The 19,267-nt window shown below is 38.4% G+C and overlaps 1 protein-coding gene across 7 annotated transcripts in view; it reads right to left on the bottom strand.

The window, feature by feature from the left end:
• Positions 1–19,267, bottom strand: part of msi2b (musashi RNA-binding protein 2b) — a 137,593-nt gene that overhangs the window by 11,655 nt on the left and 106,671 nt on the right. For 5 of the 7 annotated variants that reach the window (XM_015052281.1, XM_015052282.1, XM_015052283.1 and 2 more), the window contains exons 6-7: positions 5,497–5,676; positions 1,194–1,348 (exon numbers count right to left, since the gene is read on the bottom strand). In XM_015052281.1, the coding sequence (XP_014907767.1) occupies positions 1,194–1,348; positions 5,497–5,676 (335 nt within the window). The remainder of the gene's footprint in view (positions 1–1,193; positions 1,349–5,496; positions 5,677–19,267) is intronic. The other 2 variants (XM_015052286.1, XM_015052287.1) reach the window with 1 other exon arrangement.

Below are 19,267 nucleotides of genomic sequence, written 5' to 3'. Positions count from 1 at the left end.
TGTACTTAAGTACAGTAACGAAGTACTTGTACTTCGTTACTTCCCACCACTGGTTATCGGTTGTCAAAGCAAGCAGAAAATGCTTCTTTGTGATTTTGGATGGCTGCACTTCATGCTTGTAAAAAAACGCGAAACAACTAAAACTGGGAAAGGAAATCATGAAGGCCGAAACGAGTGGCTCTCTGCATTAATATGATTTTGAACAATGCTCTAAGAACCTGATTATTGTCGGATGCATAAATTGCCACCCTGATTACCCTTATGCGCTATCAAGAAATCTGCTTTGTGTGTACTAAATGTCATTAATACCCTGTTAGTACTCTATAATTTAAGGTATCAGGGGAAAAAAATGTTTTTTTTTTTACAGAGTTTGATGCAGTTTTTGGATAATATCACAAAAAAGCTCTTTTGGTATTCATATATTTTTTAATCACAAAGCCTATACATAGTTTGAGTTGCTGACTAAACTTAGCTCCCAAAACCTGCTGGTGAACTGTTTGTGATTGTCAGCCACTCTCCCAGTCAAAAACTTGCAATTTGTTTCAAGTTTAAAAAAAAAAAATCTATTTTATGCTGTCCAAATTTAGCTTTTCCCTAGAAATGTGTGTGTGTGTTTTTTTTTTTACACATTTCAGTTATTTGTGTTGGGGGAAAGCAGAGTGACGATCAGCTAAAATGCAACTTATGATGTCCAAAGCAAAGTGCTGGGCTTATGACTTTTTCTATAAATTGTATCAGCACACAGTTAAAAATGTTATGAGGCAAAATATCAATGAGTTACAACGGAATAATAAACATATTAGCAAAGTGTTCTGTATGAACTATTCTGGTATCAGAAAGTGCCTATTCGTTGAAAACTCTGAGTGTTAAAATCCAAGACAAAAAAATCCAGTTAAGGACATTTCTATCTTCTGGTAGCATGCACTGTCTTTGCGCTTAAAATTAAGTGATAAATATGAACATTATCTCACTTTCTTACAGCTTCTTTCGACAAAAAATCTAAGAAAATCCCACGCTAAGAGCCAATTTCAAGTATTTCAACTGGAAATGCAAGTTTACACAGAAAGAAAATGCGAAAAGCTACGGATCTTGTGCCTTTTTTTGTGTGCCAAACTTTAACAGCGGTATTCTGAGACAGATCCGGCTCAGTGCTCTCTTGTCTTTACAATCATAATCCGAGCTCAAACACTCACAGTAATGCTGGGTCCGAACCCAGAGCCGGGCTGAGGACTAGCAGCGCTGATGTAGTTCCCCACGGCTGAATCCTGGTTGCTAGGTCCGTACAGGTCAGCCACAGGCCCTGGACTGTTAGCGCCGGGGAAACCGCCGGGCCTCGACGGGTTGGTGCCTGCACACAAACACACGGAGGAGCGGAGCAGTTTAGGGAAACTCATCACCCCCCAGCACCACCCTTCATCGCTCTGACCCCCAGTGGACACATTTGAACTGACAGAACACATAACTGGATTCATTTGTTTGTGTCAAAAGGACTTATCTGCAGCTTGCATTGGATGTCTTGAAAGGTAGAATTCAGGCCTAATTTTTTTCTTGAAATAATGTTGAATCCAGTATGATTCTAATAGAATCTACATGCTGTGTGTCTACCGCACACAAACATTCGCTTTGCTTAATCATGCACAAAGAAAACAGGCTACATACTTCCATCATGCTAGTAAATTTGTAGGTTGCAGTGCTCTCATGCATAATGTGAGGGAGTACTTCTAAAATAACAATTTATACTTATTAAACTATAACATTATTAAGGCTATGCTCAAGATTTAAAGTTTCTCAGGAGAATTTTAAACATTTGATCATAGGTTGTGCTTCTTCTTCTGTTTAAAAAAAGCATGATATACGCAAAAAAATAAAAAAAATCACCTAAACGTTGCTAGCATCTCAAGTCTGTAAGAATAATTTCCAGTAAAACGTTTTAAAAAAAGGAGGCTTTTCGGACAGTAGAAGAAGGCAAGAAGGAGCAATATAAAAGACTGACCCGAGTTCGTTTAGAGGTTTGAACTTCGAGGGAGATAAAACAGAAATACTGTACAGAACTTACCACCTTTGCTCTGTGAATAAGAGCAACTCAGACTAATAAAATTTCTTTTGAAAATCCATATGCCCACTAAAGGCCAATAATACAGGCAATGCGAGGGGAAAAACAGGCAGGGAGAAAGAAAAATGTGGTGATCTCTTAACAGCAATCTCCTTTGCTGTCAGCTTCACATAACCCTCCGTCTCACCCTTATTCACACGCAGACTGAGACGGGGATGGGGAGGGGTAGAGAAAAAAGCCGTACAGCAGCATTAAAAAGAAAAATCTTCAGAGCACAAAAACAGCTCGATCTTGTGTATATAAGGGATGGCGAACCCTGCAATGCCTGAGAGGAGGTCTTTGTATAACACATTAAAAACCACATAGTGTGAGAGCAGTGCACTCAATGTTGCTGGTTGCAGGCAAACACAGTAAACTAGACTTGTCACCTTGTTTAATGTGTCGCTGCTCCATCTATCAAAGCTATATTAGAGAAGTTAACTCCGTTTAAAGGGAACGCCTTAGATATCCATTTATAGCACTCCGGGAAAATGAAGCCATCTCACTAAACACACATCTGGAAGTGTTGACACTGCTGTTTGACTGTAAAGACTTTAAACAGCGAGCAGCTACTGCTCTTATCTTGCCTGCACAGCCCCCAGTGGGTTGGCTTATTACATAATTAAGGATTTTTTTCAGTTGAAATGGCAATCCTCATTATCTGTAACTGGTGATTTTTATTGGAGTGCGGCATCCTCCTCACCCCCCTTAATATCCATATGCAACTGATTTTCATTTTACGACATAAAAAGCAGAAGATGCGCTGGCTGCGCATGTACAAAACAAAATCAAGTGAGACATGGGGCCGGATTTATTTATTTCATTCACAACAAATATAATCTCAGTGCACTTTACAAAAATAACAGATTGAATTTACTTAATGTATTAGCTTTCTGTATTTTAGACTGTTACTTGTGATAAAGCAACTTTAAAAATGCTAAAATGCTAAATGGTCTCTGTCTCCAAGACTGAAAACAATTTTCATACAAATAAGAATATTTCCATATAATATATACACTGTCTTCAATATCAGTTTTTCCTATTTTACTTAAAGCTACAGCCAAAATAAAGCATATTTTGTGAAACTAAATGTTTTACTTTATCAGGTTAGGCAAGAACAAACAATTTTTAAAAGGGTTTTATAAAGAAATGTGTGTGTTTTTTTTAGGCCCACTTTGTGAATGTCTACTGTTGTTTTTAAGCAATTCAGTCATTTTATAGATTTATGACATATGTCTCACTTTGTTCTGACAGTTGCGATGAAAAGATAAATGTGTGGTTAAAAAACTAATGGAAATCCTAAAAACACCTAAAAAAGTGAGCATTTTTCTTAAAGATTCTGCTGACCTCATAATTCTTTTTGTCAAAATTCATCCTAAAATAATTCAAAATTTTGACTCTTAACACACTCTTGGGATGTAAAACCAATTTAAGTACAGATGCACTAAGAAATTGCTAACGGCAAGACTCAGAAGATCTACAGCTTTATCAACCCTGATCAGCATCCAATTGGAAACTCAACACCCAGTGAGGAAGTTGCTACTGAGAGAAGAACACTCCATGTTACATTTCAGTATCAGGTAGATAGATGTATTTCAATTAAAGTCTAAGGAAGCACAGAAATGTGCTTGTGAAAAAACATAATTTCTCTGTACATATATGTCTGCTGTTAATTGAAAGAACAAGCCTTCAGCAGATAACAGGAAGGCGAAACAAATAACAGCAAAGTGGGAGTGTTTTGTTTTTGTCAGCCTCTGTCATGGAGCGCGATTAATCTGGAAATAAAAGTAGAAACCTCTCAGCATAAGGGTCTAAGTTTTTTTTAGGAATACACACAAACACTACTGTTTACAGTTAGCAATGCTGACCTTGCTAACCTTGTCCTTTAATACAGGACTCCAAAGACAACTTGTGTTAAATGATAACTAAGACAACTTAAAATGTTATCGCTTTCTCTGTTTTAAATTACCAGCAAAACCCCTTTTCACATGGAGGCTTCCAATTAGTAACACAAAAAAGTAAAAGAAAAATACTGCTAATAGTAAGAACCAGTGAAAACAATATCGACCGGTCACAGCGACACAAAACTGGAGATGTTCAATTAGCCAAAAACTCTTGGCGCATTTCTAAGTGGACAATAAAACATTTCAAATTAGCTGATGCCAGGTGAGTGACCAATCACAGCCAACTGATCTATGTAAAAAAAATAAATCCCTTTTTTTTCTTTTATCTTCTTAAAATTAAATCCAGATAGCATTATTGTCTCTAAATCTAACATGAGGCAAAAGTAAGGATAAAAAAAATCAGCTTATAAACACACGTATGTGAATGAGGGTTTAGTGCAATCTGACTCTGGACGGCCTGCCTCTGTAACAGCTGGGCATCCAGAGATTACAAGAAAATACAAACTGACAGATCTCACACATAGCACTGCTCCCTTGTTGGTTTTAAAGCAGATTACCTACCATAACCCGGGTTTTATTTTATTTTATTTTTATAGTTAATACTGAGATCAGTGAATCTCTCAGACCAAACATCCCAACTGCGGCGTTCAGGTCAACATCTTCTGCCGCACAAAGATGCTTCTTAAATACAGTGAGAATGCATTTGTAGTTGATGCAAAAGTGAAATTTAGTTTGAATTTTAAAAGTCTAAACATGACTACTTGTTGCTCTAAAACACATTTGAAATCCTTTTGATGAGATTCTTTGTCGTCTGCGTGCCATACTTTCCTTCCCTTAAATCTAACATCTTGCTTCTCAAAACAATCATAAAATGGGGGGAAATGACACAATGCAGCAAAGATCAAAGTGAGCACATAGAGTGGCTCTATTTATTATGCAAAAAAAAAAAAAATGTTTTCTGTTAAGTGTTCAATGTTTTACAAGCATCGCTGCCTAATAATGTGAGCAATCTCTCCCACACTTAGAAGTCTTAAGGGTTTCAAAGAAAAATGCCACTCACTCCTACCTTTACTCTCATCTTCGGCTGTTCAAAATTCATATAAACCTGAGCACTGCTAGAGAGGCCGCTGTACTCTCTGACATCATCAGTAATTACTTTGTTCACATGCAAATGAAGGATTACATTCTGTATGTGTCGGCCCCTTATGTGCAAGCAGGGGCTGGAGGGGGGAGGGGGAGAGGGGGGAAATCTCTGCAAAGAAACAACAAAATCTACATTTGAATTTGAAAAAAGAGGAAGAACATGCAATGCTAATTTGTCAGCAAGACGTTATTTTGTAATTTTTTTTTCCTTTAAAGGGGAATTTTTTTTTCTTTCGTCGACAAATGTGAAACAAATATATGTTTAAAAAGAAAAGACTTGATCATCTGCATGGAATAATGTCATGAATCAAACTGAAAAGTCCAAAATGTGGATGAGATAGATGCTCAGATACAAACCTGGGTTCTTAAACTGATCCGGGCTGTGTAGGTGCTGTAGGGGGGAGTTGCAGGCGGAGGTGGCATGCTCACTGTGCAGCATCTGAGCCGCCTGGGGCCCCAGGGAGCCATAGTCAGCAAAGGAGCAGGGCCCCCCCCTCTGGTCACTGGGCGCAGAATAAAACCCATAATCGGGGAGGCCTGGGAGATACAGTATAGGGGTGGGGAGGAGGGGGGAGGGGGAGGGGACTCCATCATTGTGGAAATCAACTTTTTTTCATTGTCAAAGTCAGCGTCCAAATTGCTAAGCATAACGTGCTGGAGTCTTACACCGTCGTCTGATTACATCTGTTTCAATTGGCCCTCCCCGCCCTCCCTCCCCAGCAGCTCCTGCCATGTGGCCGAACCCCTCTTCCCCTTCCTGCCCCTCACCCATCCCACCCGGCATATGGCTCTTATTTGAGATATGCAGCTGTGGTGTGAAAGCTAGCTCGGTAATTCGGCTGCATAAATTATCTAGCTGATTGAATGTCGTAGCAGGAACTCCTGGGTTTTCTGACTTCATTCAACTTTTATCAAACAGACTTCAGCTGAAACAGGCATTCAGGTGTACTGTAAAACAAGACCCCCTCACTGTTTGACATTAAATCATACTTTTCTGTTTTAGTTCATTTAAGATCATCAAAAATATTTTTGAAACTTTTTCGGTAACGCTTTATTTGTAGGGGTGTGCGTAACACTGACATGAGACTGTCATAAACATGACATAACACCAGCCATGAACATGAACGACTCTTCATTAATGTTTACGACTGTTCACCTGAAGTATCATTTGGTAAAAAAAATATGACACTTTTAATGCAAAGGTGCACTAAAAGTTGCATTAAAAGTGTAAGCTTTGAATTATTCAGCAAATTATGACTTTTATTACAAAGTTCCATTAAGACTCATTTAAAAGTGTCATTATTTACAGAATGACACTTCATGACAACAATCATAAGCATTCATGAAGACTCCTTCATGTTCACGATAGAAGCTATGTTATGTTCATGACAGTCTCATGTCACTCTGACGCTGACATGAGAATAAAATGTTACCACTTTTTCTTTAAATTTGGAAGTTTACATACATACATTTCTTTAAGCCGTATGACTTGCGAAAACATTATGGGTATTCTTCAGTAGTTTGCTTGAATTTTGGCTCAAATGGGTCAGGTTTGTAAGCTGCCTTTTATCTTTTACCTTTTCAGTTCTGCCCACCATTTTTCTATATTTGCCACTCCAAAGATCGACTTCTCTGTCTTTCAGCCACTTTAAAACTAAGGGCATTTTCACACCTATAGTTAATTTAATTTAGTCTGAATTGTTGAGTTTGTTAACATGCAACTTTTCTGGTTGGTTCGGTTTCTTTTCATACAGAGAAAACTCCAAATGCACCAAAACATGTCACTACAAACTAAGCTAGGACATTCAGTCTGTCTCCTGGTCTGATGTGTCCAAGTTGGGAGAACCAAGGAAGCATGAATTTATTCATGAGATTTTTTTTTCTCTATAATATTATATGGAAAATTATTTCAGAAATACAGTATTTTGAATAATTTTGAGAAACTGTTTTTATAGTTGCATAGGAATTTATGCAGTGTGAAAGAAAAACCCAAAACGTAGTACCATTGCTTACTGGATCATAATGCATTCCTGGCGAGGGATAGGTGCTGGTTGATGTGGGGTTGAGATCGGCTCACACTCACACCATAAACAAACCGATCTAGAGTTCATTCGGAACCAAATCGTTTGAGAGAACCGAAACAGAACTTGCTTTAAATGGACTACACTCTAATTTATTGGTCAGCTTAGGTTCATAGTCCGTTTACAAAACCCATCTGATCAGGGCTTATGTTAAGATGCTGCTTCAATATTCTCACTGGTGAAGTGTTTTCTTTACATGACATCGTCAAACAACGACAAGGAAACATATTTAAGGTTGTTGCCTTAAAATTAGGGTTGAGACTATAACATTTTAATTTACAGACGATAATTAATTTAAAAGTAACACATTTAAAGAATTGTGGAATTTAAACCCAAAAGCTTGATGAATTATTATTTAAGTGAGTAAATATCAGATATTGCAGCGCTAGTGGATGAGATGCGATCTACGTAATCCTCCCTCTCTCTTGTGTTTTGCTAGTAGAGGTAACCAAACAAAGAGACGTAAGAGCATCAAACTAGGCGTTTGCACACAGAAAACTTTAACTTTGACCTGAATGCAGCACAGGCTCCACAAAGCTGGAGCTGGAGATATATTTACTTAAAGCAGAAATAGATTTTAAGCAGTTTTTTAAAGCTGCTTAAAATACATCCACAGGGGGTTTTTATTTATCCCAAATGTTGCGAAATAACCAGAAGCTTACAAAGCTGTGACATTATGTGTGGCTTTTTCAAATTGTTTAAAGGCTTTACAATACAAGTGTGTGAATATTTCTGAATTTTAAGAAAGAAACAAAACTTTTCTCATTATTCTGAACCAAGTTTTGCAATCGGAAAAATAGAAAAAAAAATTGCTTTAATCCGATTAAATGTCAGGCAGTGAGCGGAGGAAAAAAACAACAAGATAATAAAATCTACAAGTGTTATATTTTAGGTCGGATCTATCCAAATGGACTGACAGAGGAGGGAGATAAAACCGGCAAATCGTTAAAAAAACACGTCAATACATTCCTCATTTCAAACGGTCAATTCTCAGTGACGTACCTGAAGGAAGGAAAACACATTGCGCTAATCAATAATCAATCCACGGCCTGCTTTCAGACCAGTAAAAACTGATAAGGTTTTTTTTTTAAATGTGAGTGAGACCCAGAGATGTTCATGTTTATTGATGATAAGCTTTCTGAAGTGTTTTAAGTACTCTAAGCATGCCTCAAATTGGCCTCTTCGAGCAGTTCTTTCTTTCACACAGATGGTGGATTATCAACAGTTTAGAAAATGCCTTCCTGCAATAAGTCCTGCTGACATTTATTGCTTGTTCTTTTAATCTGAGACAAGCTGCTCATATAAAGAGTGCAATTAAAAAAAAACCCTGCTCCTTCTAACACCTCTTTGATAACGGAGTTAATCTACTCAGGAGGGACTGAGATTGGTGACACAGGCTGGTCCGTGTTGGGTTTCCCCTGCTGTTTGTTTACGTGGATCTGTGTGTGTGTGTGTTTTTTTTTTTTATTTAGGTCCTGGAGCGAATAGCCATTCAAAACTACTTCACCTCTCCCCATTCAGAGTGAGACAGTCCACTTCTGCCAAATGGAATGTAAGCACCAGCCATGCTTCTCCCCGCCAATGCTTTTTAGCACTCTGATCTCACCACTTGTGGGCTGTCTGCCCACTCATCAAATTATAGGCTCCAAATAGGGCAGGCTTCCCACGTACGTCACATAATGCCTGACACATTGAACAAAGCTCAAGAAGCAATCATTCCATTTACTTCACTTAGACAAATGTCACTGAAAATTGATTGGCCTTGCTAATGAGTAAAGCTGGATCAATGGAATAATTACAACGGGGAAGAAACGTTCGACGATAGCACAAACCGTGTTTATTGGGGATCCGCGAGGAGGACGCTCCGCATATAGCACCGGCTCATAACCAAACAGTCGCTACTTTCACTCCGACTTATGTTTGCACTGAAGCCCTACACACATCTGCTTTCATTATTTCTATTTATTCTTTATTCTTTATTTAGACATACTTATTTTGTTTTGAAATGTTGCAACCGTGATGATAGCCTGACAACAACTTGTGCTGTGAGGAAGTAGATTTCTACGCTGGTTGGGAATCTGTGGCGATGGTCTGATGCCTGGTGGTTTCTCTGCCACTTTTCAACATCTCCTAAGGTGTGTAATCATCTCCCTGAAAACGTGTGTACGTGTCAGAGCCACCAAGTGAGTTCAAGACCACGGATATTTGAGTCAACAAGGGAGGGTTTTAGCTCCCATTTGATTTTGGGATGAGGACTAACTGGAGGCAAATACTTTTATACGCTGATGACACTTTCTTTTTTTTGTTTAGAGTGGAGTTCTACTTAAGTCAAGCTGTACACCTTTTTCAGAAAGTGTTCAGTCACTGTAGTACTCTCTGCTGAAACTACAGTAAGTTATTAGGTAACACTTTATTTGAAGGGGGTTGAATAAGACTGTCATGACACTGTCATAAACATGACATAACACCTGTCATGAACATGAATAAGCCTTCATGAATATTTATGACTGTTGTCATAAAGCGTCATTCGGTAAATTATGACACTTTTAATACAAAGTTGACATTATTCAAAATGTCTTTGTTATGACAACTTGACATTAACCAAGAAATCATTACTGTTTAAACTTTACCTTTAACATAAAGGTACCTGATTTTTAAAGTGCAATCAGTAATACTTTTATAACAAATTTATATCAGTAATGATTTCTTGGTCTTATTCACCCCCCTTCAAATAAAGTGTTACCAGTTATTATATCAAAGAAGACTAAATTTATCTCTTGCTAAGATTATTCTATTGTTACACTGGATGGAATCAGTTTAAAAAGTCACTTGATACAAATATTTAGAAATCCAGATGGGTGAAAAAATATTGTTGGATGTTGGTCATTTGTTTAAAGAGTTTAGACCTGAAAGGGTTTTCTCCACTGAATCCAGAAAATGGCTATCTGTGTTAAAATACTGTTAAATGTTCCCAGAGTGAATTTAGTAAAACTTCCTTCTTCAGTTTGGGTGTCTTTTTTTGTTTTCATTTTTGAAATTAACTTAGAAATAACAGGCTTTTGAGGTTCTTAAAAAATAGCAACATGTAACTGTTTTACTCAATCCTTTACTGTTAAGAGGTATGTTTCACATATTTAATATTTATTTCTATACTTGCTTTCTTTCTGAGTTTTTCTTCTCTTTAACTTTGCTGATGATGCTTCTACTTGAAAATGTTTTTGGGTTTTTTTGTTTTCTAAATGCCATCTTGATCAGGACCACGAGAAAAATAGAAGCTTTATTTCAAAAAGATCCTTCCTGGCTAAGTAAAGGCTCGAGTATCAGATATATTTGGCAGAAGCAAAACAGGGGGAAGTAGGGAAGTTAAAACAACTTCCACACACAAATAAACTCAACAACTTCTTGGAGCGCTGAAGGCAACACAGTGAGGATATCCAGACACATTTATAAATGACTTTAAAACTTTACAGAGGTTCAGACTGCGGAAAATGTATTAAGTATAAAGGTGACAGAGAGCATAGCTCTTTAATAAAATTTGATGTAATCCTGGACAACTCTGCATCCCCAGTTACAGAAGCTCTGCTTATAAATTGTGTTGTATGTATTTTACCTGTGTCAGCCAAGCTACATCGCCAGGCATTTATAGCAATTTCTCACACAACTTTTTGACATTTGTCTTTTAATTTGAGTCTTTGTTCCTAAACAGCTGACAGACATAAGCTAAATGTTCACATCTCCATGAACAACACAGCATAAAATGCCTGTTACACATCATGTAAAACAGTCAGGGACAGAAACTTGGCAGGGACACACATTATGCAGCCTCCGTTTCAACAGGAACAATTTACAATCTTGCTTTTATGTTACTGACTGCAAAGAATTTTATTATCTTAAAAAAAAGTTTATTTTATGGAAGATACCAATTCCATACAAGAAAACAGCTGCTAAGAATATTCAATAGGGCAGAACTGTTTTAAAAATGATTGAGAACTATAAAGTGACAGTTTCAATTGTAGTCAAAAAGGCTTTGGGGTGTTTTAAGATTACCCAAAAGGCCTGTGCTGTGTCTACATTGAAGATTGTGCTACCAAACGCTGTGGCCCCATCGACAGCTGGTGGGTGAGATGAAGTGAGGAGAAGACTTTTGGGAAAACAGCTCTGCAACAAAAAGGGAAGGTTAAGAAACCACTCCTTTTACCCAGAAAAGCATCAGACGGAGACTGAAACTCTTCGAGAGGTTTAAGGATGTGTGGCAGAAAACTGGAGGAAAAAACAGTTTCCTCTGATGAATCTTTAATCCAATTGTGTTGGACATCTGAAGAATCATTTGTGTGGGGGGAAATAAAGGGAGAGCATATGTCCTGTGCCATGCCGACAGTGAAGCAACCTGGTATGATCCATGCGTGGGGCGACTTTTCGTCTGAGGTGCTGGGCTTACTGCCAGCTCTGTCAAAGAACACCAGCTTGAATAAAGAGAGGGATCAAGAACATCCTTTAAGAGGAACTTCTTTCAGTAATCCAGACGCAGTTTGTTCTTTATCTCAAAGATCAAAATACAGAAAGTAACCACATAGAACCTGTGGCCAGCTTTTTAAAAAGCAGGTGAATAAGCAGAAACCATCAACTTCAAGCTCCAATAGAACATGTCTGCGTGTCCATGAGACTGAATCTGGACAAGAAGTTATTTAGCAACATTTTGTTATGCTGTTACTAAATTTTAAAGAAACTGAAGAAGCAACAGTTTTGTCATCAACATGGATAAACAAGGGAGTGTTATCAACTTCTGGAGGCGTACTGGATCTGTGTCACAGATGCTTCAGCAGCAGAGCTCTCAAAGTCAAAATGCTTAATTGCAATTAAGCTTATGTGCTTAATATTGCATTTTCCCCATATGTTTATTCTTTTTTAGTTTTTTCTATGTATTTGAGTTGTATCAGATTCCTAATTTTCCTAAAAATCTCCTAAAAATTAAGATAAAATGTGATTTTGCTCACAATAAAACAGAGAAATATACTTGATTGCTTGAATCAGAAAATAAATTAGGTGACTTTATAACCAGTCTTTTGGCCTCGACTTCACTACTTCATTCACATCAAGAGCCTCACAATTTGACGGCAGCATGTTCAAAGTGGTTTGTGGAATTGATTCCAAGTCACCTCAACTCGTAACTACAGATGTTTTCAAAAAATTTCCTGGTTTTAAAGCTACAAAACTCAGAAGGAAGCTGCAGTTAGATCCACGACGCATCCTTAAAATTCCAGTTCTCACAAACAATCCTTCGATGTGAAAACCGATTCCTAAAATAGTGAACAGCGAGCTGACACATTTTGCCATTTTGTCTGACAAATCCCACATATCAGGCGAGTATCTGTAGGTGGTGACATAAACTAAAGGAACCAATACACTGTGACACAGAGCGCTGCGCGGCGAAAGTTTTTCTTCCATATGTCACATCAGGAAATGTTTTCTGACTTTATATTACATTTGAACAAATAATAAAGAGCGAGGAGCTGGCAGCAGGCATGCTGCTGTATTGTTTGCACGTGTGGGAGGCTCAGGTAAGAAGCTGGCATGCTTGCCGCATTCGGGGAGATGGGCTGGGGGGAGAAAGCTGGGAAAAGAGTAGAACTCCGACACGCAGGCACACATTTTCCGGAGCCATATATTTTCATCAGTGGTTATCTGATCCGTTATGCAGCGTGAGACCGGGCAAAGTGTGCCCACAGCTGCATTAGTATCACCGATCATATCGCCATGTGCCTCAGACCGTCCCACTATTAATATTCACACAATCTATCCGGAACAATGGGCCTTTCTTGGACTCTTTCTTTTTTTTTTTTTTTTCCACTGGTCACTAATTGGATGTAATTACTCATCTACAAAACAAATGAGCGTGCTGAGGTTGCCTTGGAGACTGGATCAGGGGGCCCAGCAGTGCGAATCGTTTGCGGGGCTTCATTTATACTGATAATTATCTCCCTTGCACCCACTCCATCCCCCCCGTCCTCCCTCCCTGCCCTCAATGACCAAAACTGGCTGTGAAGCAATGGAGGGGGGAGTGTCCTGCAGTCATCTGTTACTGACATCATTGGGGTGGCACTCTGTAAGTGGATAAATGCCCTGCTCTTGTTCCCACTTTGCCAGGTGACTGCCTTTAAGGAGGAATCACAAACCTTGAAAGTACTTCTTCTCTTGTTCTCCCTACTTAGAAAATAAAATTGATCACACTTATGATAATACAGAGCCTCTTGAGATTTCAGGGTGGGAAAAAATATGTAACTTGTAGTTTCCTTAGAAGCCAGGAAACTAAATGCTTAACGTGGATTTTTTTTCGTCTTAATGTTAACATAACACTTAAATGAAGCCGACTTTCATCCAACGATCAACAAAATGACTAATTTTTAACATGCAGTGGCTTGTAAAAGTTTTTATACCCACTGAGGTTTTTACCACAATACAAATTCAAACTTCAATATGTTTTACATTTTATGTAATAGACCACTAAGAGTGGGTGATACGCAACATTTTCCCAATCGATATTTGTCACCACAGTAAATTGCAATGGGCGATGTACAGCTCTGCAAAAAATTAAAATTTAATTTAAATATTTGCACCAAATCCCATTGAAAACTTCATGGTTATTTTCATTGCTTTCTGAACTCTTCCTGACTAATGTTACTGTTAAAACATTAGTGTTGTTGTTTCTAAATGATTATCAGCTCGTTTTCTTTGCATTATTTGAGGTCTGAAAGCACTGCATCTTTTTTGTTATTTTCCAGGAAAATATACATACCGGACATAAAATTATCAAATACCAATTGCATACACTGCTAAATCTACATAAGGGTAAATATGCTTGATTTGAAGCATTTCTACGGTTTATCCAGAAGAAATAGCCTATTTTTTTTTTTTGATGTTTCACTCATGTATTTACTGTGAATGAGCCAAATTGCTCAGAAAAGACTTAGCCTGCAGCAGATTTTATTTTATTTTTTAATCTAAGTGCATATGTTCGCTGGATACTATTTTTATTTTACTTTTTTGTTTCATTTTGTACTTGTTTTCTCATGCTTGAATCTGCAAAATAGGTAGTTCAACAGTAGTAAGTATTATTAAACTGGAGGAGAAAAGCCAGTCGGTTTTTCTCAAATCTACCATTGCAGTTACTATTTAAATAAAAGTATTTTCTGACCTTAGGATGCCGCCTTTCTGTTCTATGTTTGAGAAAATAAATCACCGCTGCACATGGAGGCGCTCTGGAGAAAGTAAAACCTTTTCTTGCAGCTGGAAGGAGTTTGCGTGCGCCATTACGCGTTAGTTGTTATTTCTTCTGAGAGCTGCGTCTTTTGACTTCAATCAAGCATTTCTATTATAATTAAGAGAGTAACTCAGAGGCCAAAGGTTAAAAATAAAAACCGTCCTAAAGGGCTCAGCCTGTCGTCCAATCGCCCAACCTTATAGGCACATAATTATGATGAAATGAGAAAATAGAAACCTTTTGTTTTTATCTCCCCGTTAAAAAAAAAAAAAAAAATAAGAAGAAAATGTTTATGTGGTGTGAATACTTTCACAGAGCACTCTATAAATAACCAGCACAGTTATTTGCTCAGTCGACAAATACTGGAACCTGGGGAACGCAACAATCTATCACCAAAAGTTATTTTCATGCCATCAAGCAGGAATCGTTCATGCAGTCACTCCTCCGTCTCCCTCGCGGCAGCAGTAAGATTCCTCGGCGGGCCTTAAACCACATCGCTCTGCAGAAGATGTCAATAAAGCTGACACGCGGCTCCTTAAATTAGCTTTGAATTTTAGAGCTACCATAATTAGCTCCTCCATTTTCACCAATGTCATTTTTAAAATAGTGTGAAAGAAACTAACAGCTCTTTTGCTGTCTGGCCTTGCTTTCACTTTCCATTTGAAATAATCTTTTCTGTATGAATGGCTGAGTAATTAACAGCACTAGACACTCTTTTCAGAGAGCACAGACATTTCATAAATAATACATATTTAATGTCTTTTCATTTTGTGTTCAGAGAGGCTTGGCTAATGAATTTTAACAGATGATTTCTTCTTGGATTAACTCACCCATACTCAAGCCTCTGTTTTCTTTACTTTAAATTTTATGCCTGCTTTTCCATTTTCTTTGCGTTTCTTTCAAGTGTGGAATAAAGTAAAAAAAAAAAAAAAAAAGGACTTGCTGATCCATATTTTTGTTTCCCAATCACTGTTAGGAAACGATTCTGAAGAGTTACAGGAAGGGAAGAGGAAATGTGAACACTGAGAAAACAATTTAGCAGCGAAATGAATCAGCTGACATTGGTTTCCCTGCAGGGAAAAGCCCGTGCAGACCACACTAAATGATTTTGAATGCAGATTTTAACCCGAGAGGCATCTGGTTTACTTGGGACTGAGAAAGGGCACTCAGTTATCGACAGTCGGCACAGATTATTCCATCGCGAGCAGGTTTAGAGTTGACAGCGCTGGCCTTTTGGCTGACTGTTTTTTTTTTTCTTCCTTTTTTCAAGCGCGTCCGGTCAGGCTTAAGTGCTCAGAAGAAATCTGAGTCACGGGGAGTGAAATCTGACAGTGAAACTGCCGACATGTAATGACCATCTACATAAATTAAACAGCCAGTGATACTAATCCGTGCACTGTTTGTTAACAAATGTTGGAAAATGTCATTTGCTTTGGGATGCACAGTTTGAGTCAAAAGTTTTCTTACATTTGTTATGGGTGTAAATGTTTGAAAGTTCTAACATGTTTTTCTCCTGCCAAAATTATTAAATAACTTTTAGTATTTATTAATTTAAATTATTAGATTTTTTTTATTTATTCTTATTTACATATGCTCACAGATATACCCCTAAAAAGTTTGGTAAAATGTCCCTCAGCAGCTTGCAGAGAAAGTGCATCCATCAACAAACTTTTTGACCAATCTTAACAGAAAAAGTTTTCCAGGAGTTCCTTTAAAATGGTTGGGTTTTTCTGGGAAAGGTCAGGATGTGAAATACAGTCCATGAATTTTCAGTAGAGATGAAGTTACATTCATTATAGCTTCTTCATGTCAGCCTGCTTTTATCTTTTCCATTGACGTGAGTTTGAGATTATTATCCTGTGGGAAAGTTTCAACCATCTATATGTAGAGTGGAGGCTGAAACGTGTGGAGGGAGTGCACCGTCTTTGCACAGCCTCCAGGCCAGACTGGGCCCTTAGCATGACACTTGCACCACCATGCTTGGCAGATGACAGAGTTTTTAATTCTCAACTTCAATTCCTTCAACTATATGTAATATTCTTGTGTCTAAACAGCTTAATTTTGAACACACTGACAATTTCCTTTTCTCTGAGGTTGAAAGTTAAATGATTCATAATCCCAACCACACAGTAGAACTGGTTTTATCATCAGTAAAGTAGACTAGCATTACCTGATGAAATGGACCACATCAGAGGTCACAAATACACATTATAACTCCTTTTAGAAAGAAAAAATGGGAAAATGCTAAAATATGTCGCCCACATTTTCTCTGAATCAACAGGCACATAATTTCTCTCCAGCATATGTGAGGGAATCTAGGTATATATTGAGCCTAAAAGTTTATTTCTGAACCTGTGTTGATCAATGAAAATCAGCAATCAATTGAAACTTATGTACCCAGTTCGTTTTTTTTTTGTTTTTTTTTTTTAAATCCCAGACATTGTCCGCTATGCTATTAATCAAGCATGAAAAAAAAAAAAAGTAGTTGAAATGGATCATAAAAAAGCCTTAAATTAATATGACATCATCCCTTTCTGGGCGCCATAAATTAGCATCAAATGTGTTCTGGTCTCAACACAGTGTCATATAAATGGGTTTTCCTCCTTTCTAATGCTACTAATTCATATCATGCCTAAATTTACGTTAATTTTTGGCATAATTCAAATAAAAAATGTGACTGCAAACACACAGCGACATTGCTTTGCAACACTGGATATAAATTGGATATAAATCCAGGCGATAAGGGGTTAACCCCCATGATGGATGCATGTTACCGTATTTCCAAACTACTTTAAACGGAATATAAAGCCCCTCCGTTGATGAGACGGATCTAATTTTATTCCATGCATGTACTATTAGGGCTGCAGAAGATTACTTCCTCCAAGTTTTCTTTGGAGAGAGTGTTTTGAGCGCGGCCCCTGGAGGGCAAAGCGCTGACGTCCCTGAAGGCCTGTGCCTGTAACCTCCGAGCATCTGCTCCCCACAGCTGTGAGAGAGCCACCGCTCTCTGCGGTGGAGGGGGGAGGGGGGGGTGCAAAGGGACGCTTTGCCCTCCCTCTTGTGTCAACCGTTTCCCTAGGCCTCGAGACAAAAACGTGAGCAAGGCAGGACGGACTTGGCATGTCTGCTCATGATTCTTCACACCAAATACGGGGAGAGAGCGGCTGGCCTCGGAGCTGAGCTCCACAGATTAGCATCTGGGACAAATGGACCCGAGCTCACTATGAGGCAGGCTGATTAAGTTCTCCGCACACAGCCACTCCTCCTCTCCTCTTGGGCACGGCCGTACATCACAGAACTTGTTGGGAGGGAATTGATATTAATCTTAATTTAAAAATGTCTGTCACATAAGTTTTTTTCTTTCTGTCAGTGGATTGCGATGAAGGGGGGGGGGAAGCGTGTGGAAGATGAGTAGAGAGAAGAACAAAGATACGAAGCAGCCATCTAATCATCATTAGAATGGGTTTCTAATGATGTGAAGATTCTCTCACATTCACACGTTTTTTCTTTTTTTTTTTTTAACCTTATAATTCCCCCACGGCTAACTCGGAGTTGAAACAAAGAAATCAGCAGAATGCAGCAGAATTTGTTTTGAGTGCGCTACAGGTAAACTCTGGATCTATGAAGACAACTGAGACAACTCTGAAGTTCTCTGAAGTGTCAGTATTCATCTGCATCTCACTTTTTATCTGAAAGATTGCAAATAGGCTGACTTTATAAAGAGAGAGCTTCAGAATATGAAACCGCCTTTTCATCAGATAGTTAACGTCGGTCGGCTGCAAGAGTTGGATGCTGTTGCGGAGTGGTTTAGATGATTTCTCACCATATATCGCAGTCATCACATAGCTGTTCACTATTATTTGATACTGATTTATGAAAATTAGACTTCTTAGCGCTGAACCTGAGGCTGAACTGCATGGATTCAGCATGTTGCTGCCTGCACTAGAACTGCCTTATTCCTTTTTCTTCAGGCCTTCCCATGCAGAATTTCATCCCAGCCACCGTACTTTGCCAATCAGACTTCCAGGGGGGCCTCACTGCAGCTCAAACCAGATTCAAAACGGCAACGGCAGATTACAAAGCAGAGTACGGGGTTGGCTCCTCTCTAGCTCCAGGCAATGGTAAACTCTGCGCTGTAGCCAGATCTCTGTGATCTCCCTCCCGCCTAAAGCTACAGCCTCTGAAACAAGCCTACAAAAAGTGCTCCGGGACCGGTCCGTGCTGTGCAACAAGCTACACGGTGGAGATCAGGGCAGCAAAAAGCCTCTTTAAACCAAGACTAAGGCCTCACTTTTGCAATAGTTACACAAACGCCTCACATTTGGGTTTCATGAAACAAAACATGTCTTTCTCATCAACACACTTTCAATGTACTATTTTTATGTCAAACTTTTATTTCCCCTGTATCAGTTTTACATTTGGTCACCTTATAGCACCAAACTTTAATGTAATCGTTGGTATTTTATAAGAAAGGGCACCATAAAAATGTTGCAGAATTGTGAAATGAATGAAAAATAATACATGGGTTTCTACATATTCCACAAATAAAAGTCTGAAAAGTGTGGGATGTATCTGACTTCAGCCACTCGGAGTCAATATTATGTATAAACACAGTTAGCCTCAGTTAGCTGTGCACCTTTTGGGATACATTTCAACCGATGTTTCTTCATACTGTTTTATAAGCTACCTGTTGGTTGTGAATACAGACTAGAAATGAGTGATACTGTGATCGGTTGAGTTTGATAGCATGAGAAGGAACAGCTTGGGTTTCTGCTAAAGTTCAGGGAAT

This window comes from Poecilia latipinna, unplaced genomic scaffold (assembly GCF_001443285.1).
Source record: "Poecilia latipinna isolate Pla-1442-1.1 unplaced genomic scaffold, P_latipinna-1.0 Scaffold1099, whole genome shotgun sequence".
NCBI classification, from domain to species: domain Eukaryota; kingdom Metazoa; phylum Chordata; class Actinopteri; order Cyprinodontiformes; family Poeciliidae; genus Poecilia; species Poecilia latipinna.
This window is presented reverse-complemented; position numbering and strand designations above follow the sequence as displayed.